Raw genomic sequence first — 25,819 nt, forward strand, 5'->3', positions numbered from 1 at the left:
AGTGCTCCAGGTGTGGGGCCCAGAACTGCTCACAGTGCTCCAGGTGTGGGGCCCAGAACTGCTCACAGTGCTCCAGGTGTGAAATGACGGTGGGAGTAGATTTAATAGTAACTTTCAAAAGGGGAAAAGTTTGGAGTGTGGGGACCGAGCCGGGAAGTGGGACTGATTGGATCGCTCTGTCACAGAATGGCCCTCTGTGCTGTAAGGTTCTCCAGTGACAGGGTGTACAGTGCTTCCGTCTGTTACTCACTCTGTCGCCCTTTATTCCCATGTCGCCCTTGAAGCCTGGGAAACCATCTTCACCCTGTAAAAGTGGAAAGAGAATAAAGAATGAGATTCACAAGTGTAACTGGGACACGCCCCCCCCCACAGGCTGAGGCTCCACCAATGGCATCGCTTGAGGTCCGACACACTGACAGGATGCTGGGAGAGGTGGAAGCCAAGGCTCTCCCCACGGACACTTGTGCCTCGCTCCCCACTGCTCCCCCCTGTACCCTTCACACTCACTGCTCGCCTGCTTCAATGTCTCTCCAATGTCAGCCGTGGCTCAGTGCGATTCTCTCTGGCCTATGAAGGTCGTGGGTTCAAGGCCCACTCCAGAGATTTGAGCACAAATTCCAGGCTGACACTCCCAGTGTAGTACTGAGGGAGTGCTGCACTGTCGGAGGGGCAGTACTGAGGGAGTGCTGCACTGTCGGAGGGGCAGTACTGAGGGAGTGCTGCACTGTCGGAGGGGCAGTACTGAGGGAGTGCTGCACTGTCGGAGGGTAGTACTGAGGGAGCTCTGCACTGTCGGAGGGTAGTACTGAGGGAGCACTGCACTGTCGAAGGGGCAGTACTGAGGGAGTGCTGCACTGTCGGAGGGGCAGTACTGAGGGAATGCTGCACTGTCGGAGGGGCAGTACTGAGGGAGTGCTGCACTGTCGGAGGGGCAGTACTGAGGGAATGTTACACTGTCGGAGGGTCAGTACTGAGGGAGTGTTACGCTGTCGGAGGGTAGTACTGAGGGAGTGTTACACTGTCGGAGGGGCAGTACTGAGGGAGTGTTACGCTGTCGGAGGGTAGTACTGAGGGAGTGTTACACTGTCGGAGGGGCAGTACTGAGGGAGTGCTACACTGTCGGAGGGGCAGTACTGAGGGAGTGCTACACTGTCGGAGGGTAGTACTGAGGGAGTGCGACACTGTCGGAGGGTAGTACTGAGGGAATGTTACACTGTCGGAGGGTAGTACTGAGGGAGTGCTACACTGTCGGAGGATAGTACTGAGGGAGTGTTACGCTGTCGGAGGGTAGTACTGAGGGAGTGCTACACTGTCGGAGGGGCAGTACTGAGGGAGTGAAAGGCGCCTATGTATCGAGAAGATGGGATGAGCCCTGGGAGGCCGAGGGGGCTGTGCTTCAATGTGGGAATGGTAGGGTCGGTCCTGCCTCTCCCGGTTCCAGAGCCAGGTTCACTGATCTGACATCAGCGCTGACGCTCACACCGTGCCCTCTCGTAACCTCGCACGGCTGAACACGAGATGAAGGACTCCCTCCAGCACTGCATGAAGGGGCAGCAGCTACTCACAGCTCTCTTTCCACTGGCTGTGGTTACCTTCTTCGGGCTGTGGGAGTTTTGTACAGATGGTTAAAGTTTGAATAGACCACGGGGCACGGACACACTGCATTGCTGATTGGTGGCTTTGCCCAGAGCAGGTGTTCGCTGACGTGACAGGTCCAGTCGGCCTCGCGCCCAGCACCGAGGACAGGCCACACCAAGCTGGGCATGTTGCTGGAGGAGGGAGGAGGGATAGGAGCACTCTCAGCAGCAGGTTGATAAAGGACATGTTGATAAAGGAAGTGTGGATAAATGTTCCTGCAGGGAGTCTGAGTGAAACCAGGACTGTGGTGCCTCTCATGGTCGAATACCTGGTGCCAATCACCATCCAGGCTCACAGGTGAAGACTGGGCCACTCATCAGGAGTTAGAGTCTTCAGGAGAGGAGGAGGGCAAACTGGGAGGGCAGGAGCGTGGAATTGCGTTGCAGGATGAGGTCGATGGGCTGAATGGCCTCGCTCTCCCGTCACATTCTCAGTGACCATCACCAGGAATCAACCAGCCGTTTCAGGAGCTTTTTATACAACTTCTCTGGTGTAAAAACAGCGACTAAAACTGGAGCTCCCTCAGAGATGAGGTGAGGAATCGACACTCGAGAATCCACTCCTTACCTTTCCACCTTTGTGTCCCATAAAACCACGAACACCATCGGCGCCCTGAAAAACAACAGAACACAGCTCAAGGGTTTCGCTCAACTTACCCCGCACCCCTCCGTGGGCTGGAAGTGGGTGGGACAGTCGGGGGGAGGGGCAGTGTCAGGGGAGGGAGGCTGTCTCTCTCTCTGTCTCTCTCTCTCTCTCTCTCTGTCTGTCTCTCTCTCTCTCTGTCTCAGTCTGTCTCTCTCTCTGTCTGTCTGTCTCTCTCTCTGTCTCAGTCTGCCTCTCTCTCTGTCTCTTTGTCTCTCTCTGTCTGTCTGTCTCTCTCTCTCTCTCTCTCGCTCTGTTTGTCTGTCTTTCTCTCTCTCTCTGTCTCTCTGTGTCTCTCCCTCTCGGTGTCTCTCCTCTCTCTCTCTGTATCTCTCTCTCTGTATCTCTCTCTCTGTATCTCTTTCTCTCCCTGTCTCTCTCTCTCTTTCTCTGTCTCTCTGTGTCTCTGTCTCTGTCCCTGTCTCTCTCCCTCTCGGTGTCTCTCCTCTCTCTCTCTCTGTCTGTCTCTCTCTCTCTCTCTCTCCCTCTTGGTGTCTCTCCTCTCTCTCTCTCTGTCTCTGTCTCTCTCTCTTTCTCTCTCTCTCCCTGTCTCTCTCTCTCTCTCCCTGTCTCTCTCTCTCTCTCTCTCTGTGTCTCTGTCTCTCTCTCTGTGTCTCTCCTCTCTCTCTCTGTATCTCTCGCTCTCTCTCTCTGTATCTCTCGCTCTCTCGGTATCTCTCGCTCTCTCTGTATCTCTCGCTCTCTCTGTATCTCTCTCTCTCGGTGTCTCTCCTCTCTCTCTCTGTATCTCTCGCTCCCCCTGTATCTCTCTCTCCCCCTGTATCTCTCTCCCCCTGTATCTCTCTCCCCCTGTATCTCTCTCCCCCTGTATCTCTCTCCCCCTGTATCTCTCTCCCCCTGTATCTCTCTCCCCCTGTATCTCTCTCCCCCTGTATCTCTCTCCCCCTGTATCTCTCTGTCTCAGTGTCTTTGCCCTGCAATAACTGACCATCATGCAGGGGTAACATCAGACAGCTTGGAACTTCACTACACATTTAGAAACAACAGTGAAACACTGGATTTCCAAGAATAGAAGGAATCAGCGTGGCCCAGGGGGGTGACACACAATGCCCGGTGTGTGTGCCAGCTCTGCCCAGCGTGACTCAGTCTTGGGCAGAGTCACCGCACCTGGCACTTGTCCCAACCCCTTGTCCCAAGGGGTGTGGCTGGGGCAGGAGAGGCTCACGTACAACATCCCAGGCTGCTGGAAACACCAACAGCTCTTTATTGCTCTTAAAGTAAACTTGATTTAGGACTCCGATTTCCATTGTCGAACTGTAAAGTTGACTCCGTGCCCGAGCTGGTTAGGGCTGAGCGAGAGCTCGCTGACTGGCGTATACAGGCACCAGCTCGGTCTCCAGCCCGCCCCGAGATGCTGACCACAACCGACGAGGCTTACCTTGACCCCACGTGGACCTGGATAGCCGATGGGACCCTGTGGCCCTGAGGGACCCTGGAGAGACAAGAGGCAAAAATCACTCAGACTGTGGGGCCGAGCGGAGGGATCGCAGGGGCTGAGACTGCTCGGCACAGACTCGACCCCAGGCCGTCGGGACAGGGAGGGGCAAGGACATGTGCGCGGGTGGTGAGGATCCGCCTGTGGGACAGCTGTACGGGCAAACGCGCAGTAAGGAGCTCGTGGGAGGACCCAAGGTGGGGGGGGGGGGGGTTACGTGGGGGGCAGGGTACAGGCCTGGGGTACGGGGGGGGCAGGGTACAGGCCTGGGGTACGGGGGGGGGGGTGGTACAGGAGAGACCCCAGCATATGGGGGGGAAGGGTACAGGAGAGACCCCAGGGTACGGGGGGGGGTACAGGAGAGACCCCAGGGTACGGGGGGGGGTACAGGAGATACCCCAGGGTACGGGGGGGGGGGCGGAGGGTACAGGAGAGACCCCAGGATACGGGGGGGGGTACAGGAGAGACCCCAGGGTACGGGGGGAGGGGTACAGGAGAGACCCCAGGGTACGGGGGGGGGTACAGGAGAGACCCCAGGGTACGGGGGGGGGTACAGGAGAGACACCAGGGTCCGGGGGTGGAAGGGTACAGGAGAGATCCCAGGGTACGGGGGGGGGGGTACAGGAGAGACCCCAGGGTACGGGGGGGGTGGGGAGGGTACAGGAGAGACCCCAGGGTACGGGGGTGGAAGGGTACAGGAGAGATCCCAGGGTACGGGGGGGGGGGGGGTACAGGAGAGACCCCAGGGTACGGGTGGGGGTGGGGAGGGTACAGGAGAGACCCCAGGGTACGGGGGGGGGGAAGGGTACAGGAGAGACCCCAGGGTACGGGGGTACGGGAGCAGGGTACAGGAGAGGCCCCAAGGTATGGGGGTACGGGGGTACGGGAGCAGGGTACAGGAGAGACCCCAGGGTACGGGAGGGGAAGGGTACAGGAGAGACCCCAGGGTACGGGGGGGGGGAGGGTACAGGAGAGACCCCAGGGTACGGGGGGGGGGGTACAGGAGAGACCCCAGGGTTCGTGGGGGTGAGGGTACAGGAGAGACCCCAGGGTACGGGGGGGGGGGTACAGGAGATGCCCCAGGGTACGGGGGGGGGTTCAGGAGAGACCCCAGGGTCCGGGGGTGGAAGGGTACAGGAGAGACCCCAGGGTACGAGGGTACGGGAGCAGGGTACAGGAGAGACCCCAGGGTAAGAGGGTACGGGAGCAGGGTACAGGAGAGACCCCAGGGTACGAGGGGGGGGGGGGTGAGCAGGGTACAGGAGAGACCCTAGGGTACGGGGGGATGGGGAGGGTACAGGAGAGACCCCAGGGTACGGGAGCAGGGTACAGGAGAGACCCCAGGGGTACGGGGGGAGGAAGGGTACAGGAGAGACCCCAGGGTACGGGCAGGATTGAGTTCGGGGCTCGCTGTACATCGCTCGGGAACAGCACTGGGTTAAAGCGAGAGAACAGAGGAATCGGACGATGGAACTTACCGGACTTCCTTTCTCTCCAGACGGACCTTCCTTGCCAGGGTGACCCTGAGGACACAAAGAGGAATTGCTGAGTCCTCCGACCCATGTTACACGGTGAGTATTCCCGTGCCCTCCACCCTCCCAGTCAGAAAACTCCTTCTCTGTGAGGTCCCCATTGGGACAGCTCCGATTGCAAGCGGCTTGGGGAGCAGGAGGTAAGTCCACACCTCGAGCCTGTCCTGCCTACAACACGATCCCGGCCGATCTGTGCCTCAACCCACTGAGCCACCTTTGCTCCATGTCACTCAACAAAGATCTACCCGCCTCCGTCTAAAAACTTTCAATGGGGGAGATGGAGAGAATGTTTTTACGCAGCGAGTTGTTGTGATCGGGAACGCGCTGCCTGACAGGGCGGTGGGAACAGATTCAATAGTAACTTTCAAACCGGGAATTGGATAAATACTGGGACAGGAGAAATGTGCCGGGCTGTGGGGACAGAGCGGGGAGTGGGACTGATTGGATCGCTCTGTCACAGAGCCGGCACAGGCTCGATGGGCCCAATGGCCTCCTCCTGAGCCGTGCGATTCGGTAATTCTGTGAAATCCCACCGTGGCCAGTTTGGGAATTTGAATTTGTTCGGAAATAAAAATCTGGCTCAGTAACAGTGACCATGAAGCTGTCAGATTGTGGTAAAAACCCAACTGGTTCACTGATGTCCTTCGGAGATGGAAACCTGTCATCCTTACCCGGTCTGGGCCTATCGGTGACACCCTTCCCACACCTGGATAACTCTTAACCGCCCTCTGACATGGCCTGAAGTTACTCAGTTGTATCAAACCAGGGTAACTAGGGCTGCATAATAAACGCTGGTCTTGCCAGCGACACCCATATCTTGAGAACTCTCCCCCTGCTGGTGTGACTCTCCCCCTGGGAGTATAACTCCCCCTCTGCCGGTATAACTCTCTCCATGCCGGTATAACTCTGCCCCCGCTGGTATAACTCTCTACATGCCGGTATAACTCTCCCCCCGCCGGTATAACTCTCCCCTGGGGGTCCGGTGGTGACTCACTGGGGGTCCATCTGCTCCTGGTACTCCTGGTAGCCCGGGTTTGCCGGTGGGACCCTGTGGGTTGAAAGAGAGCAGATTTGAGATTGAGTGCGAGCAAGATACGGTGACAGAGATGATCAACTCCAGCCGCGAGGAACCGATTTCACATCGAGCAAAGTTGGAAGCCCCCTGACACGACACTTACTTTGGTTCCTGGGGGTCCGATTGGTCCTTGTGGTCCTGGGAGACCCTGTGAAACACAAGAAACATCGACAGATTAAGAATAAACCCAGAGAGATAGATTTTATTGCAGAAATTCTGCAGCTAACAGCAGCTACAAATGGAGTGTGTGTTTTATAGCGTTAATTACACAGAGTTCACAGCACAGCCATTCGGCCCAACCAGTCCATGCTCCACTTGAGTCTCCTCCCATCTTTCCTCATCTCACTCTGTCAGCATAAGCCTCCGTTCCCTTCTCCCTCATGTGTTTATCCAGCCTCCCCTTAAATACATCGATACAATTCACCTCAACCCCTCCCTGTGGCAGTGAGTTCCACATTCTCACCACGCTATGAGTAAAGAAGTTTCTCCTGAATTCCCCGATTGGATTTATTAGTGACTATCTTATATTGATGGCCCCTAGTTCTGGTCTCCCCCACATGTGGAAACATCTTCTCTACCTGTACCCTTTCGAACCCCTTTCATAATTGTAAAGTCCTCTATCAGCTCACCCCTCAGCCTTCTCGTTTCTAGACTGGGTCTTGTGTAACGAGAGAGGATTAATTAGCAATCTGATTGTGCAAGGTCCCTTGGGGAAGAGTGACCATAATATGGTAGAATTCTTCAATAAGATGGAGAGTGACACAGTTAATTCAGAGACTAGGGTCCTGAACTTAAGGAAAGGTAACTTCGATGGTATGAGACGTGAATTGGCTAGAATAGACTGGCAAATGATACTTAAAGGGTTAACGGTGGATAGGCAATGGCAGACATTTAAATATCACATGGGATGTATAACAATTGCACATCCCTGAGTGGCGTAAGAATAAAAAAGGGAAGGTGGCTCAACCATAACAAGGGAAATTAGGGAAAGTGTTAAATCCAAGGAAGAGGCATATAAATGAGGAGGGGGGAAATAGAGTACGAGAGTAAGCTTCCAGGGAACATTAAAACTGACTGCAAAAGCTTCTATAGATATGTGAAGAGAAAAAGATTAGTGAAGACTAATGTAGGTCCCTTGCAGTCAGAATCAGGGGAATTTATAATGGGGAACAAAGAAACGGTCGACCAATTGAACAAATACTTTGGTTCCGTCTTCACTAAGGAAGACACAAATAACCTCCCGAAAATACAAGATGACCGAGGATCTAGCGAGAAAGGGGAACTGAGGGAAATTCTTATTAGGCCGAAAATAGTGTTAGGGAAATTGATGGGATTGAAGGCCGATAAATCCCCGGGGCCTGATAGTCTGCATCCCAGAATACTTAAGGAAGTGGCCCTAGAAATAGTGGATGCATTGGTGGTCATTTTCCAACAGTCTATCGACTCTGGATCAGTTCCTATGGACTGGAGGGTAGCTAATGTAACACCACTTTTTAAAAAAGGAGGGAGAGAGAAAACGGGTAATTATAGACCGGTTAGCCTGACATCAGTAGTGGGAAAATGTTGGAATCAATTATTAAAGATGTAATAGCAGTGCATTTGGAAAGCAGTGACAGGATCGGTCCAAGTCAGCATGGATTTATGAAAGGGAAATCATGCTTGACGAATCTTATAGAATTTTTTGAGGATGTAACTAGTAGAGTGGACAAGGGAGAACCAGTGGATGTGGTGTTTTTGGACTTTCAAAAGACTTTTGACAAGGTCCCACACAAGAGATTGGTGTGCAAAATTAAGGCACATGGTATTGGGGGTAATGTACTGACGTGGATAGAGAACTGGTTGGCAGACAGGAAGCAAAGAGTTGGAATAAACGCATCCTTTTCAGAATGGCAGGCAGTGACTAGTGGGGTACCGCAGGGTTCAGTGCTGGGACCCCAGCTATTTACAATATACATTAATGATTTAGACGAAGGAATTGAGTGTAATATCTCCAAGTTTGCAGATGACACTAAGTTGGGTGGCAGTGTGAGCTGTGAGGAGGATGCTAGGAGGCTGCAGGGTGACTTGGACAGGTTAGGTGAGTGGGCAAATGCATGGCAAATGCAGTATAATGTGGATAAATGTGAGGTTAACCATTTTGGGGGCAAAAACACAAAGGCAGAATATTATCTGAATGGCAGAAAGTTAGGAAAGGGGGAGGTGCAATGAAGCCTGGGTGTCATGGTTCATCAGTCATTGAAAGTTGACATGCAGGTACAGCAGGCGGTGAAGAAGGCAAATGGTATGTTGGCCTTCATAGCTAGGGGATTGAGTATAGGAGCAGGGAGGTCTTACTGCAGTTGTACAGGGCCTTAGTGAGACCTCACCTGGAATATTGTGTTCAGTTTTGGTCTCCTAATCTGAGGAAGGACATTTTTGCTATTGAGGGAGTGCAGCGAAGGTTCATCAGACTGATTTCCGGGATGGCAGGACTGACATATGAAGAAAGACTGGATTGACTAGGATTATATTTACTGGAATTTAGAAGAATGAGAGGGGACCTCATAGAAACATTTAAAATTCTGATGGGTTCAGACAGGTTAGATGCAGGAAGAATGTTCCCGATGTTGGGGAAGTCCAGAACCAGGGGATCACAGTCTAAGGATAAGGGGTAAGCCATTTAGGACCGAGATGAGGAGAAACTTCTTCACTCAGAGAGTGGTGAACCTGTGGAATTCTCTGCCACAGAAAGTTGTTGAGGCCAATTCATTAGATATATTCAAAAGGGAGTTAGATGTGGCCCTTAGGGCTAAAGGGATCAAGGGGTATGGCAAGAAAGCAGGAATGGAGTACTGAGGGAATGATCAGCCATGATCTTATTGAATGGCGGTGCAGGCTCGGAGGGCCGAATGGCCTACTCCTGCACCTATTTTCTATGTTTCTATGTTTCTAGAGAAAAGAGCCCAGCCTGTTCATCCTTTCTTGATATGTATACCCTCTCAGTTCTGGTATCATCCCTGTAAATCTTCTCTGCACCCTCGCCAGTGCCTCTATATCCCTTTTATAATATGGTGACCAGAACTGTACGCAGTGCTCCAAGTCTGGTCTAACCCAGGTTCCATACAGGTTCAGCAAAACTTCCCTATTTTTCAATTCGATACCTCGAGAAATAAACCCTGGTGCTTGGTTTGCTTTTTCTGGCCTTGCTAACCCGTGTCGGTACTTTTAGTGATTTGTGTATCTGTATCCGAGATCCCTTTGTACCTCTTCCCCCACCCAGACTCACACCCCCCCAGTAATAAGTGACCTCCCTATTCCTCCTACCAAAATGTAATCCCTCACATTTATCTGTGTTGAACTTCATTTGCCCATTCTGCAAGTTTATTAATGTCCTGCAGTAGTTTGTTGCAGCCCCTCAGTACTGACTGCCCGGCAGTGTGCTGCCCCGGTGTACAGAGTGTATCGAGGGGTCTGAGAGTTACCTGAGCACCAGGATTCCCCTGCTGTCCGGGTGGACCGGGTTCACCTTGAGGACCCTAAAGAAAGAAAATATATTTGTGATTAATCCAGCACCACATAAACTCAGCAAATTGTGTTTGCTCAGAATCGAGAACTATCTGCAAACACTCATTTGTAACATCATGTGACAAGCAGTGGGCAGGGACAGAGGTAAGGGTCTCACTCACACACACACACCCTCACACACACACACCCTCACACACTCTCACACACACACTCCCTCACACACACACACTCCCTCACACACTCTCACAGACACACACACACACACACACACACTCCCTCACTCACTCACACACACACCCACCCTCACTCACACACCCTCACACACTCTCACAGACACACACCCTCACACACACACTCTCACACACTCTCACAGACACACACTCTCACACACACACACTCCCTCACTCACTCACACACACACACCCTCACTCACACACACCCTCACACACACACACACACACTCACACACACACACACCCTCACACACTCTCACAGACACACACCCTCACACACACACACACTCCCTCGCTCACTCACACACACACACCCACCCTCACTCACACACACACTCTCACACACTCTCACAGACACACACCCTCACACACTCTCACAGACACACACCCTCACACACTCTCACAGACACACACCCTCACATACACACACCCTCACACTCTCACACACTCTCACAGATACACACCCTCACACACACACACCCTCACACACTCTCACAGACACACACCCTCACACACACACACCCTCACACACTCTCACAGACACACACCCTCACACACACACACCCTCACACACTCTCACAGACACATACCCTCACACACACACGCACACTCCCTCACTCACACACACACCCTCACACACTCTCACACACACTCACAGACACACACCCTCACACACTCTCATAGACACACACCCTCACACACACACACCCTCACACACTCTCACACACTCTCACAGACACACACCCTCACACACACACACCCTCACACACTCTCACAGACACACACCCTCACACACACACACCCTCACACACTCTCACAGACACACACCCTCACACACACACGCACACTCCCTCACTCACACACACACCCTCACACACTCTCACACACACTCACACACACTCACAGACACACACCCTCACACACACACACCCTCACACACTCTCACAGACACACACCCTCACACACACACGCACACTCCCTCACTCACACACACACCCTCACACACTCTCACACACTCTCACAGACACACACCCTCACACACACACGCACACTCCCTCACTCACACACACACCCTCACACACTCTCACACACACTCACACACACTCACAGACACACACCCTCACACACACACACACACACTCACACACACTCACAGACACACACCCTCACACACACTCACACACACACACTCTCACACACACACTCTCACACACTCACAGACACACACCCTCACACACTCACAGACACACATACTCCCTCACACACTCTCACTCACACACACACCCTCACACACACCCACAGACACTCACAGACACACACACTCACAGACACACGCACACTCCCTCACTCACACACACACCCTCACACACTCTCACACACTCTCACAGACACTCACAGACACACACCCTCACACACACACACACACTCTCACACACACTCACACACACTCACAGACACACACCCTCACACACTCACAGACACACATACTCCCTCACACACTCTCACTCACACACACACCCTCACACACACCCACAGACACTCACAGACACACACACTCACAGACACACGCACACTCCCTCACTCACACACACACCCTCACACACACACTCTCACACACTCTCGCGCACTCTCACACGCACTCACACGCACTCACACACACTCACAGACACACACCCTCACACACTCTCACACACACTCACAGACACACACCCTCACACACACACACACTCTCACACACTCACAGACACACACTCTCTCACACACTCACAGACACACATACTCCCTCACACACTCTCACTCACACACACACCCTCACACACTCACGCACACTCCCTCACTCACACACACACACTCTCACACACACACACACCCACACACACTCACAGACACACGCACACTCCCTCACTCACACACACCCTCACACACACCCTCACACACACACTCTCACACACTCTCACACGCACTCACACACAGTTCCAGCAGTGAGCAGGAGCAGGACCCCTGTGTTTGGGGCTACCTGTAGCCCCTCTCTCTCTGCACCAACGTTCTCACCGAGCTGCAGGCCGGAGGGTCTGCGCAGTCCGCACGCCGGCTTCTCAATCCCAGACTTTGTGCATGTGAAGAATTATGAACATGCCGCGAAGCTGGTTAAAGAGACCACACAACCAAAAGAAACATTCGGGGAGTGTTGGTCCTCTGTGCTGCCGAGGCTGAGACCTTGGGCCCGCCCTGGTGCAAAAGGCTCAGATACTCACCGCGGGGAGCAGTCACCCGCTGAGCCATCAGACATTAACATGAAGCATCTCATGGCGGCTCAGGAAACAGATGACCTGGTTTATCTAACGGAGGCCGAGGGGCCGAACATTCTCCACAATACCCAGCGCCTGGCCTGGGATGTTCGGCCGGGGGGGGCGTTTCCAGGGAAACATCTGGCCCCGGGTGGAAAGGCCCCACTTTGAACCCGCTGCCACCCATAGGGAATTCCCCGGGGGGAGAGGGAGGAGGGGGGGAGATAGAAATGAAGATTAAATCTCCCCTCCCCCCCACTCCACGACTCCGAGCTCCAGGATTCTCACCCATTTCCAAGTGAATGTCAGGTCAGGGAAACGAGCTGAGGCTCACAGTTGGGACGGATTATGCTGGGTTCCGGCCGATTTATGCTGGGTGGGGGGGTGGGCGAGGAGCGAGGCTTGAGGGCCGAGGGTTGAGGAGCAAGGGTCAAGGGGCGATAGGAGCAAGGGTCGTGTGGCGAGTACGTACCTGACTACCCTTGGGACCATGGTGACCGTCCATTCCTGTCACGCCCTGAAAAGCAAATAAGACGCAGGTTAATCAAAGAGACATTTGTGGGATCTCAGAGCTCGGGGAGTCACTCGGAGCTCGGGGAGTCACTCGGAGCTCGGGGAGTCACTCGGAGCTCGGGGAGTCACTCGGAGCTCGGGGAGTCACTCGGAGCTCGGGGAGTCACTCGGAGCTCGGGGAGTCACTCGGAGCTCGGGGAGTCACTCGGAGCTCGGGGAGTCAGTCACTCGATTTATCCCGAGGGAAGGATGGTTGGAACGCACCGAGGTATTGACCATAATCCTCCAATCCTCCTTAGATATCGGGGGTGATGCCACAGGGCTGGAGAATTGCAAATGTTAAAACCCTTGTACAAAGATAAACCCGGCAACTACAGGCCGCTCAGTTTAACCTCGGCAGTGGGGAAGCTTTTAGAAACAATAATCTGGGACAAAATTAACAGTCACTTGGATTAATTAATGAGAGCCAGCACGGATTAGCTAAACGCAAATCGTGTTGAACCAACTTGATTGAGTTTTTTGATGAAGTAACAGTGAAGGTTGATGAGGGCAGTCTGGTTGATGTAATGTACACAGATTTCCAAAAGATGTTTGCTAAAGTGCCACATAATAGGCTTGTTAGCAAAATTGAAGCCCATGGAATAAAAGGGCAAATATAAACTAAATGGTACAAATTTAAAGGTGGTGAATGAACACAGAGACCTGGGGGTACATGTGCACAAAGTGTTGAAGATGGTAGGGCAGGTTAACAGAACAGTTAATAAAGCACATGGGATCCTAGGCTTCATAAATCGAGGCACAGAGGACAAAAGCAAGGGAGTTATGATGAACCTTTATAAAACACTGGTTGGGCCACAGCTGGAGTATTGTGTCCAATTTTGGGCACTGCGCTTTGGGAAGGATGTGAAGGCCTGAGAGAGAAGGAGCAGAAAAGATTTACAAGAATGGTTCCAGGGATGAGGGACATAAGAACATAAGAAATAGGAGCAGGAATAGTCTATACGGCCCCTCGAGCCTGCTCCACCATTTAATACGATCTCGGCCACTTCCCTGCCTGTTCCCCATAACCCCTTACTCCCTTATCAGTTCAGAAACTGTCTATTTCTGTCTTAAATGTATTCAATGTCCCAGCTTCCACAGCTCTCTGAGGCAGCGAATTCCACAGATTTACAACCCTCTGAGAGAAGAAATTTCTCCTCATCTCAGTTTTAAATGGGCGGCCCCTTATTCTAAGATCATGTCCCCTAGTTCTAGTCTCCCCCATCAGTGGAAACATCCTCTCTGCATCCACCTTGTCAAGCCCCCTCATAATCTTATACGTTTCGATAAGATCACCTCTCATTCTTCTGAATTCCAGTGAGTAGAGGCCCAACCTACTCAACCTTTCCTCATAAGTCAACCCCCTCATCTCCGGAATCAACCGAGTGAACCTTCTCTGAACTGCCTCCAAAGCAAGTATATCCTTTCGTAAATATGGAAACCAAAACTGCACACAGTATTCCAGGTGTGGCCTCACCAATACCCTGTATAACTGTAGCAAGACTTCCCTGCTTTTATACTCTATCCCCTTTGCAATAAAGGCCAAGATTCCATTGGCCTTCCTGATCACTTGCTGTACCTGCATACTATCCTTTTGTGTTTCATGCACAAGTACCCCCAGGTCCTGCTGTACTGCGGCACTTTGCAATCTTTCTCCATTTAAATAATAATTTTCTCTTTGATTTTTCTGCCAAAGTGCATGACCTCACACTTTCCAACATTATACTCCATCTGCCAAATTTTTGCCCACTCACTGAGCCTGTCTCTGTCCTTTTGCAGATTTTTTGTGTCCTCCTCACACATTGCTTTTCCTCCCATCTTTGTATCATCAGCAAACTTGGCTACGTTACACTCAGTCCCTTCTTCCAAGTGGTTAATATAGATTGTAAATAGTTGGGGTCCCAGCACTGATCCCTGCGGCACCCCACTAGTTACTGGTTGACAACCCTCAGTAACGTTGATAGACTGGAGAAGCTGGGGTTGTTCTCCATACAGCAGAGAAGACTAAGAGAAGATTTGAAAGAAGTGTTTGAAATTCAGAAGGGTTTAGACAGAGTAAGTAAGGAGATAATTTCCAATGGTTGAAGGGTCTATAATCACAGGGCACAGATTTAAGACGATTGGCAAAAGAACTAGAGGTAACATGAGGGAAATCTTTTTTTATGCAACGAGTGGTTAGGATCTGGAATACACGGCCTGATAGGGTGGTGGAGGCAGATTCAATAGTAGCCTTCAAAGGGAATTGGATAAATACTCGAGGGTTAATAATTTGCAGGGCTGTGGGGAAAGGGCGGGGAGTGGGACTAACTAAAGTACTCCTGTAGAGAGCCGCTCAGACACGATGGGCCGAATGGCCTCCTGTTGTGCTGTACTGTATCAGCCAATTATCAGCCCAGACACAGCCAGAGAGAGAGTAAAGCTCCCTCTACACTGCACCGATTACACAGCTCACCCTTAGCCCAAACCTTAGAACAGCATAATACCACCTCCTGCACCAGCACTCCCTCCGACTGAGACTGGCCAGGAACGTCTGAGACTCCTGGTCCTGATCCGGCACTGGACTGAGATGGTGCAACGCATCACAGCCAATACGCCCCGAAATCTTTCATCCCAACATCGGGGCTGGATTTAAATCCAGTGTCTGACCCCGTGTCCCAGAGTGTGAAAGGTCAGTGTGTGGCCCCGTGTCACAGAGTGTGAAAGGTCAGTGTGTGACCCCGTGTCGCAGAGTGTGAAAGGTCAGTGTGTGACCCACTGTCCCAGATTGTGAAAGGTCAGTGTGTGACCCCGTGTCCCAGAGTGTGAAAGGTCAGTGTGTGACCCCGTGTCCCAGAGTGTGAAAGGTCAGTGTGTGGCCCCGTGTCACAGAGTGTGAAAGGTCAGTGTGTGACCCACTGTCCCAGAGTGTGAAAGGTCAGTGTGTGGCCCCGTGTCACAGAGTGTGAAAGGTCAGTGTGTGACCCACTGTCCCAGATTGTGAAAGGTCAGTGTGTGACCCTGTGTCCCAGAGTGTGAAAGGTCAGTGTGTGACCCACTGTCCCAGAGTATGAAAAGTCAGTGTGTGACCCCGTGTCCCAGAGTGTGAAAGGTCAGTGTGTGACCCCGTGACCCAGAGTGTGAAAGGTCAGTGTGTGACCCACTGTCCCAGAGTGTGAAAGGTCAGTGTGTGACCCCGTGTCCCAGAGTGTGAAAGGTTAGTGTGTGACCCCGTGACCCAGAGTGTGAAAGGTCAGTGTGTGACCCCGTGTCCCAGAGTGTGAAAGGTCAGTGTGTGACCCACTGTCCCAGAGTATGAAAAGTCAGTGTGTGACCCCGTGTCCCAGAGTGTGAAAGGTCAGTGTGTGACCCCGTGACCCAGAGTGTGAAAGGTCAGTGTGTGACCCACTGTCCCAGAGTGTGAAAGGTCAGTGTGTGACCCCGTGTCCCAGAGTGTGAAAGGTCAGTGTGTGACCCCGTGTCCCAGAGTGTGAAAGGTCAGTGTGTGACCCCGTGTCCCAGAGTGTGAAAGGTCAGTGTGTGATTACCCCGTGTCCCAGAGTGTGAAAGGTCAGTGTGTGACCCCGTGACCCAGAGACATGAACCACACCAGCAGTGAGGGGGAAACTCGCACAATGTAAAGAGAAATGTCCGCCTTATTCCCTCCCCAGGACTCTGAGGGTTTTCACCAGCTGTCCTTCATTTCCCTGGACATTGAGGCCCACCCTGTCCAGAGTCCGTGTCCGATTATTCTACGGCTGGCTGTATATTGGGAGTTTGGGCACCGAGATGAACGTGCTGTGTGTGTGGTCTGCCTGGTGTTAATGGATCCCTCCCTCAATTCCTGGCGCACGCCCCTGTCACATACTCTGACCTCGATATCTCGGCCCTGCTTTCGCCTGCGACTGATCGAGCTCTCTGGCCCCCGGATCAATAACCTATCGCAGCACGGATCCCAGCTCGGGAGAAGTTATAATAGTGGGGTCAGTAACTGGGGGGAAGGGCAGAGTGAAATGGAGACGTGTTTAAATAAACCCATAAAATGAAGTGTATGGTTCACACATCGAACAGGCATTGAAGTGAAATGATATACTGGGTGTATAATGGGCGGGGATGGGGGGGGGAGGAGATGTTCTGGAGTCTGAAACAGCTCCTTAATGCCCAGCTCGACACTTGACAATAAATCCCAGAGACTGATAGCAACCATCGCCTCCCCTTCCCCGCCAACACTCGGCTCCCACAGATACTCACTGGGGGGCCCACTGGTCCCGCTGGTCCTTTCGGTCCGAGTAATCCACGAGGACCCTACAAGGGAAAGCACAGTGAGCCGGGATCAAACAATCTCACCCCCCACCCCCCACAATCTCACCCCCCACCCCCCACAATCTCACCCCCCACCCCCCACAATCTCACCCCCACCCCCCACCCCCCACAATCTCACCCCCCACCCCCCACAATCTCACCCCCCCACCCCCCACAATCTCACCCCCACCGCCCACCCCCCACAATCTCACCCCCACCGCCCACCCCCCACAATCTCACCCCCACCGCCCACCCCCCACAATCTCACCCCCACCCCCCACCCCCCACAATCTCACCCCCACCGCCCACCCCCCACAATCTCACCCCCCACCCCCACAATCTCACCCCCCCACCCCCCACAATCTCACCCCCACCGCCCACCCCCCACAATCTCACCCCCCCACCCCCCACAATCTCACCCCCACCCCCCACCCCCCACAATCTCACCCCCACCGCCCACCCCCCACAATCTCACCCCCCCACCCCCCACAATCTCACCCCCCACCCCCCACAATCTCACCCCCACCCCCACAATCTCACCCCCACCCCCCACAATCTCACCCCCACAATCTCACCCCCACCCCCCACAATCTCACCCCCACCGCCCACCCCCCACAATCTCACCCCCCACCCCCCACAATCTCACCCCCCCCACCCCCCACAATCTCACCCCCCCACCCCCCACAATTTCACCCCCACCCCCCACAATCTCACCCCCCACCATCTCACCCCCACCCCCCACAATCTCACCCCTCACCCCCCACAATCTCACCCCCACCCCCCACAATCTCACCCCCCCACCCCCCACAATCTCACCCCCCACGCCCCACAATCTCACCCCCCACGCCCCACAATCTCACCCCCCACCCTCCACAATCTCACCCCCCACCACCCAACAATCTCACCCCCCACCCCCCACAATCTCACCCCCACCCCCCACCCCCCACAATCTCACCCCCCACCCCCCACAATCTCACCCCCCACCCCCCACAATCTCACCCCCCACAATCTCACCCCCCACAATCTCACCCCCCACCCCCCACAATCTCATCCCCCCACCCCCCCACAATCTCACCCCCCACCCCCCACAATCTCACCCCCCACCCCCCAACAATCTCACCCCCCACCCCCCAACAATCTCACCCCCCACCCCCCACAATCTCACCCCCCACCCCCCAACAATCTCAACCCCCCCCCCCCACGATCTCACTCCCCCACCTCCCCCCCCCACCCCCCACAATCTCAGCCCCCCACAATCTCACCCCCCACACTCTGCACCCTCCCCACGTTGACAATGCACGACCAGTAACACAATCCCCGGCCCCCGCCAGGTGAACAGAACCAGGGTCCATCTTAACAAGGGGGCAAGCTGCATCACCCCCCCACTCCCCCAGGGACACTCCCCCAGGAACACTCCCCCAGGGACACTCCCCCAGGGACACTCCCCCAGGGACACGCCCCCAGGGACATGCCCCCAGGAACACTCCCCCAGGGACACGCCCCCAGGGACACGCCCCCAGGGACACGCTCCCAGAGACACGCCCCCAGAGACACGCCCCCAGAGACACGCCCCCAGAGACACTCCCCCAGGGACACTCCCCCAGGGACACGCCCCCAGGAACACACCCCCAGAGACACGCCCCCAGAGACACGCCCCCAGGGACACGCCCCCAGGGACACGCCCACGCAGGGATACCCCCAGAGACACGCCCCCAGGGACACGCCCCCGCAGGGATACCCCCCCCCCCCCACCAGGGACACCCCGCTCCCCCCACCCCCCCCCACACACACACAAACAGCCCTGAGCTTTTCTCAGCCTCCCCCCCTCGCTGTTTCGGAGCAGCAGTGTTATGGTGATTGGTTTACGCGATGTCAGCAGTATTGCTGCCAGTTACCCCCTGGATTCCGTATTCCAGTCTCCATGCTTTGTATCTACTCCAGAGTCCACCCAGTCACACTAAGCTCCACTTCCAGTCCTTTTATGTACTCCACAGCCAGTTTTGAGGTTTTCTGTGGATCCAGTTCATTTTTACTGAACTCCAGTTCCAGGTTTTGCATTGTACTCCAGTTCTGCTTTCTGTATTGTGATCCACACCACGTTTTGTATTGAACTCAATCTCATTTTTTGGACTGCCCAGGTATGTTGTGTCCACAAAAAGCAGGACCAATCCAATCCGGCCAATTACCGCCCCATCAGTCTGCTCTCAATCTTCAGCAAAGTGATGGAAGGTGTCACCGACAGGGCTATCAAGTGGCACTTACTCACCAATAACCTGCTCACCGATGCCTAGTTTGGGTTCCGCCAGAACCACTCGGCTCCAGATGTCGTTACGGCCTTGGTCCAAATATGGTCAAAAGAGCTGAATTTCAGAGGTGAGGTGAGTGACTGCCCTCGACAACAAGGCAGCATTTGACCGAGTGTGGCATCAAGGAGCCCCAGTAAACCTGGTCAATGGGGATCAGGGAAAACTCCCCACTGGCTGGAGTCATACCCAGCACACAGGAAGATGGTTGTGGTGGTTGGAGGTCAATCATCTCAGAACCAGGACATCGCTGCAGGAGTTCCTCAGGGCAGTGTCCTCGGCCCAACCATCTTCAGCTACTTCATCAATGACCTTCCCTCCATCATAAGGTCAGAAGTGGGGATGTTCGCTGATGATTGCACAGTGTTCAGTGCCATTCACAACTCCTCAGATAATGGAGCACTCCATGCCCACATACAACAGGACATGGACAACATTCAGACTTGGGCTGATAAGTGGCAAGTAACATTCGCACCACACAAGTGCCAGGCAATGACCATCGCCAACAAGCGAGAGTCTAACCACCGCCCCTTGACATTCAACGGCATTACCATCACCGAATCCCCCACCATCAACATCCTGGGGGTCACCATTGAGCAGAAACTTCACTGGACCAGCCACATAAATACTGTGGTAACAAGAGCGGGTCAGAGGCTGGGTATTGTGTGGCGAGTGTCTCACCTCCTGACTCCCCAAAGCCTCTCCACCATCTACAAGACACAAGTCAGGAGTGTGATGGAACACTCTCCACTTGCCTGGATGGTGCAGCTCCAACAACACTCGAGAAGCTCGACACCATCCAGGACAAAGCAGCCACTTGATCGGCTCCCCATCCACCACCTTCAACATTCACTCCCTCCACCACCGGCGCCCCCTGGCTGCAGTGTGTACCATCTACAAGATGCAGTGTAGCAACTCGCCAAGGCTTCTTCAGCAGCACCTCCCAAACCCGCGACCTCTACCACCTAGAAGGACAAGGGCAGCAGGAGCATGGGAACACCACCACCTCCACGTTCCCCTCCCAGTCACACACCATCCCGACTTGGAAATATATCGGCCATTCCTTCATCGTCGCTGGGTCACAATCCTGGAACTCCCTCCCTAACAGCACTGTGGGAGCACCTTCACCACACGGACTGCAGCGGTTCAAGAAGGCGGCTCACCACCACCTTCTCAAGGGGCAATTAGGGATGGGCAATAAATGCCGGCCTTGCCAGCGACGCCCACATCCCAGGAACGAAATAAGAGAAATTCCACAGCTCTCACTGTAACACTGATATACCCCACACCCCTCACTGTAACACTGATATACCCCACACCCTCACTGTAACACTGATATACCCCACACTCCTCACTGTAACACTGATATACCCCACACCCCTCACTGTAACACTGATATACCCCACACCCCTCACTGTAACACTGATATACCCCACACCCCTCACTGTAACACTGATATACCCCACACCCTCACTGTAACACTGATATACCCCACACTCCTCACTGTAACACTGATATACCCCACACCCCTCACTGTAACATTGATATACCCCACACCCCTCACTGTAACACTGATATACCCCACACCCCTCACTGTAACACTGATATACCCCACACCCCTCACTGTAACATTGATATACCCCACACTCCTCACTGTAACACTGATATACCCCACACCCCTCACTGTAACACTGATATACCCCACATCCCTCACTGTAACACTGATATACCCCACACCCCTCACTGTAACACTGATATACCCCACACCCCTCACTGTAACACTGATATACCCCGCACCCCTTACTGTAACAGTCCTTTGTGAATGCTCTAATACTCACTGATTCACCAGGTAACCCTCTTGGACCCACTTCTCCATCGTCACCCTGTAACAGAGGAGGGGAAGCTGTGTTCAGTGGATGGAGTCAGCATCAACACTTGAGCTTTGCCCAGGACACGGCTCCATGGGTAGACTGTAAGCCGACCACTACTCACCCGCTCTCCGTCATCCCCTGATAGCCCAGGAGGTCCTTGTGGCCCTGCATCACCCTGCGGAGAGAACAGTCACACACGCCTGTTAAGTAACCATTCAGAGTTTACGTAAAAGCTTAAAAACGCTCTGACATCTGAATCAACTCACACAATTAATCTCCAGAACCTGTAACCTGTTCTTAAGATATGAAACAGCCAAATTTCCTGACGTGTCACACATGATCATGCTGTTCCTGTCATGCTTTGTCACGTTATCGCATGGCTTTTATTTGCCCCGTGTCCTAACTCGCACCCAGTCCTGCTCACCCATCACCCCCTGTGCCCCATGTCCTAACTCGCACCCAGTCCCGCTCACCCATCACCCCCTGTGCCCCTTGTCCTAACTCGCACCCAGTCCCGCTCACCCATCACCCCCTGTGCCCCTTGTCCTAACTCGCACCCAGTCCCGCTCACCCATCACCCCCTGTGCCCCTTGTCCTAACTCGCACCCAGTCCCGCTCACCCATCACCCCCTGTGCCCCTTGTCCTAACTCGCACCCAGTCCCGCTCACCCATCACCCCCTGTGCCCCTTGTCCTAACTCGCACCCAGTCCCGCTCACCCATCACCCCCTGTGCCCCATGTCCTAACTCGCACCCAGTCCCGCTCACCCATCACCCCCTGTGCCCCATGTCCTAACTCGCACCCAGTCCCGCTCACCCATCACCCCCTGTGCCCCATGTCCTAACTCGCACCCAGTCCCGCTCACCCATCACTCTCTGTGCTCGCTGACCTACATTGGCTTCCGGTTAATCAACGTCTCGATTTTAAAATTTTCATCCTTGTTTACAAGTCCCTCCGTGGCCCCTCGCCCCTCCCTATCTCTGTAATCTCCTCCAGCCCTACAACCCCCCCGAGATGTCTGCGTTCCTCTAATTCTGCCCTCCTGACCATCCCTGATTATAATCGCTCCACCATCGGTGGCCGTGCCTTCTGTTGCCTGGGCCCCAAGCTCTGGAACTCCCTCCCTAAACCTCTCCGCCTCTCTCTCCTCCTTCAAGATGCTCCTTAAAACCGACCTCTTTGGTCACCTGTCCCACTATCTCCGTATGTGGCTCGGTATCAGATTTTGTTTCATAATGCTCCTGTGAAGCGCCCTGGGATGTTTTATTATGTTAAAGGTCCGATATAAATACATGTGTTTTTCCACTGATGTACAGAGGGACCTGGAGGTCCTTGTGCATTAAACACAAAAAGTTAGTCTGCAGGTCCAGCAAGTGATCAGGAAGGGAAATGGAATGTTGGCCTTTATTGCCGGGGGGATAGAGTATAAAAGCAGAGAAGTCCTGCTACAACTGTACAGGGTATTGGTGAGGCCACACCTGGAGTACTGCGTACAGTTTTGGTCTCCGTATTTAAGGAAGGATATACTTGCATTGGAGGCTGTTCAGAGAAGGTTCACTCGGTTGATTCTGGAGATGAGGGAGTTGACTTATGAAGAAAGGTTGAGCAGGTTGGGCCTGTATTCATTGGAGTTCAGAATAATGAGAGGTGATCTTATCAAAAGATGTAAGATATTGAGGGGGCTCGACAAGGTGGATGCAGAGAGGATGTTTCCCCCTCGTGGGGGAATCTAGAACTAGGGGACATAGTGTCAGAATAAGGGGCCGCCCATTTAAAACTGAGATGAGGAGGAATTTCTTCTCTCAGAGGGTTGTAAATCTGTGGAATTCTCTGCCCCAGAGAGCTGTGGAGGCTGGGTCATTGAATATATTTAAGGTGGAGATAGACAGATTTTTGAGCGATAAGGGAGTGAAGGGTTATGGGGAGCGGGCGGGGAAGTGGAGCTGAGTCCATGATCGGATCAGCCATGATCTTATTGAATGGCGGAGCAGGCTCAGAGCAAATGGCCGACTCCTGCTCCTATTTCTTATCTTCTGATGTAAAGTTCTGCAATACGAGGTGTCCCCACTAGATGTTGGTGTTGCATGTTCTCGGCCTAGTTGGTGCTCGAAGCCCGGGTAAATTTTTATAACTTCAGTGGAAGATTGTCAGGAAATGGTGCGAATTTTGTCGGGTTTCCTTTGTCCTGGAGTCTCCCGGACTATCCCGAGCCACGCACGGGGGAAAGATCGACAGGGCTATTTTAGGTTTTTGATTTGATTTTGGTGAATCAGCTCCAGGTGAGGAGGGAACAGCGACTTTGCCGGCTGGGGAGGAGGGAGGTCATGTCCCAGTGGAGCAATACTCGACCCACTCTCAACACCAGCCGTGCTGCAGAGAGCCAGCGATCTGGGCGCTGGAGTCGGGAGAGAATGCAAGGCGATGGTTTGTCGATGGAGAACCAGAGGGGAGGAGGTGGAACTTCAGGTGAGGGGGTAAATCAGGAAGGAGGTGATGAGTGAGAATGATGGGAGTTTAATCAGCTTGTAGACTGGAGGGGTAGAATCATAGAAATTTACAGCACAGAAGGAGGCCATTCGGCCCATCGTGTCCATGCCGGCCGACCAAGAGCTACCCAGCCTAATCCCACTTTCCAGCTCTCGGGCCGTAGCCCTGTAGCTTACGGCACTTCAGGTGCACATCCAAGTACTTTTTAATGTGGTGAGGGTTTCTGCCTCTACCACCCTTTCAGGCCGTGAGTTCCAGACCCCCACCACCCTCTGGGTGAAGACATTTCCCTCAAATCCCCTCTAAACCCCCCCCCCAATTACTTTAAATCTATGCCCCCTGGTTGTTGACCCCTCTGCCAAGGGAAACAGGTCCGTCCTATCCACTCGATCCAGGCCTCTCATCATTTTATACACCTCAGTCAGGTCTCCCCTCAGCCTCCTCTGTTCCAAAGGAAACAACCCCAGCCTATCCAATCTTTCCCCATAGCCAAAGTTCTCCAGTCCCGGCCACATCCTGGTAAATCTCCTCTGTACACTCTCGAATACAATCACGTTCTTCCTATAATGTGGTGACCAGAACTGCACGCAGTACTCCAGCTGTGGCCTAACCAGTGTTTTATACAGTTCAAGCCTAACCCCCCTGCTCTTGTATTCTATGCCTCAGCTGAGGGGCTGAGGGAGGGGAGGAGTTCCCCGGGGTGAGGTGCTGGGTAAGAATGCACCAGAATAAGAGACAAAGTGAAGAGCCGCGATCTCACTGAGCGAGGGTAGCGGGAGGATTTGGGAGTTCAGGAGAAAGAAGGGAGGTTGGTTCTGGAGAGCACGGAGCGGATTAGTGTCAATGGAACAGAGGGAGACGGGAAATGTTTTCTACCCAGAAGCAATTCCTGTCACAGATATTATCTGTGTTTAGTCACAGGTATGAAAGCGATCAGGGCGGACGTGAAGCTTCCAGAAGCAACACACAGGCTCTTTACAGGCATGTGCTCACAGCCCTGATCTGACAGGTGTCTGCACATCACACTCTGCACCAGACACCTCCGCAGGACTCAAACATGTTGTAACAAGGGTCCAGACAGGTAACTCGGCTTCAAACAGGAGGGGAGACAATAACACAGATAGGGTTACCCACGGGTTAGATACAGAGTAAAGCTCCCTCGACACTGTCCCATCAAACACTCCCAGGGCAGGTACAGGGGGTTAGATACAGAGTAAAACTCCCTCTACACTGTCCCATCAAACACTCCCAGGGCAGGTACAGGGGGTTAGATACAGAGTAAAGCTCCCTCTACACTGTCCCATCAAACACTCCCAGGGCAGGTACAGGGGGTTAGATACAGAGTAAAGCTCTCTCTACATTGTCCCATCAAACACTCCCAGGGCAGGTACAGCACGGGGTTAGATACAGAGTAAAGCTCCCTCTACACTGTCCCATCAAACACTCCCAGGGAAGGTACAGGGGGTTAGATACAGAGTAAAGCTCCCTCTACACTGTCCCATCAAACACTCCCAGGGAAGGTACAGGGGGTTAGATACAGAGTAAAGCTCCCTCTACACTGTCCCATCAAACACTCCCAGGGCAGGTACAGGGGGTTAGATACAGAGTAAAGCTCCCTCTACACTGTCCCATCAAACACTCCCAGGGCAGGTACAGGGGGTTAGATACAGAGTAAAGCTCCCTCTACACTGTCCCATCAAACACTCCCAGGGCAGGTACACTGACAATCGATAACAAGCCTTCATGGCTGGTCTGTTGAAAGCAATCAGCTCTGAGCTCTCTGTTACACCTCCTGTATGAAGGGGATCAATACTTACTCTGTTGCCCTTCTCGCCCGGCAGCCCAGGCAGCCCGTCAAACCCTCGATCACCCTGTGAAACAAGAAAAAATTTCAGTCTCATGTACATGTATGGTAATGATTCTCTCCCGTCTGGTACTGTACACCCCGTGTGTCCCAGTG

At 53.5% G+C, this 25,819-nt stretch overlaps 1 protein-coding gene across 1 annotated transcript in view; it reads right to left on the minus strand.

The window, feature by feature from the left end:
• The window catches only part of LOC139247100 (collagen alpha-1(V) chain-like), a 137,879-nt gene that overhangs the window by 88,926 nt on the left and 23,134 nt on the right, over positions 1-25,819 (minus strand). Inside the window, exons 5-16 of the mRNA XM_070871510.1 lie at positions 25,677-25,730; positions 21,494-21,547; positions 21,340-21,384; positions 17,148-17,201; positions 12,841-12,885; positions 9,805-9,858; positions 6,447-6,491; positions 6,263-6,316; positions 5,215-5,259; positions 3,680-3,733; positions 2,206-2,250; positions 251-304 (exon numbers count right to left, since the gene is read on the minus strand). Coding sequence (XP_070727611.1) covers positions 251-304; positions 2,206-2,250; positions 3,680-3,733; positions 5,215-5,259; positions 6,263-6,316; positions 6,447-6,491; positions 9,805-9,858; positions 12,841-12,885; positions 17,148-17,201; positions 21,340-21,384; positions 21,494-21,547; positions 25,677-25,730 — 603 coding nt within the window. The remainder of the gene's footprint in view (positions 1-250; positions 305-2,205; positions 2,251-3,679; positions 3,734-5,214; positions 5,260-6,262; positions 6,317-6,446; positions 6,492-9,804; positions 9,859-12,840; positions 12,886-17,147; positions 17,202-21,339; positions 21,385-21,493; positions 21,548-25,676; positions 25,731-25,819) is intronic.

The sequence above is a fragment of the Pristiophorus japonicus genome, unplaced genomic scaffold (assembly GCF_044704955.1).
Source record: "Pristiophorus japonicus isolate sPriJap1 unplaced genomic scaffold, sPriJap1.hap1 HAP1_SCAFFOLD_257, whole genome shotgun sequence".
Lineage (NCBI taxonomy): Eukaryota > Metazoa > Chordata > Chondrichthyes > Pristiophoridae > Pristiophorus > Pristiophorus japonicus.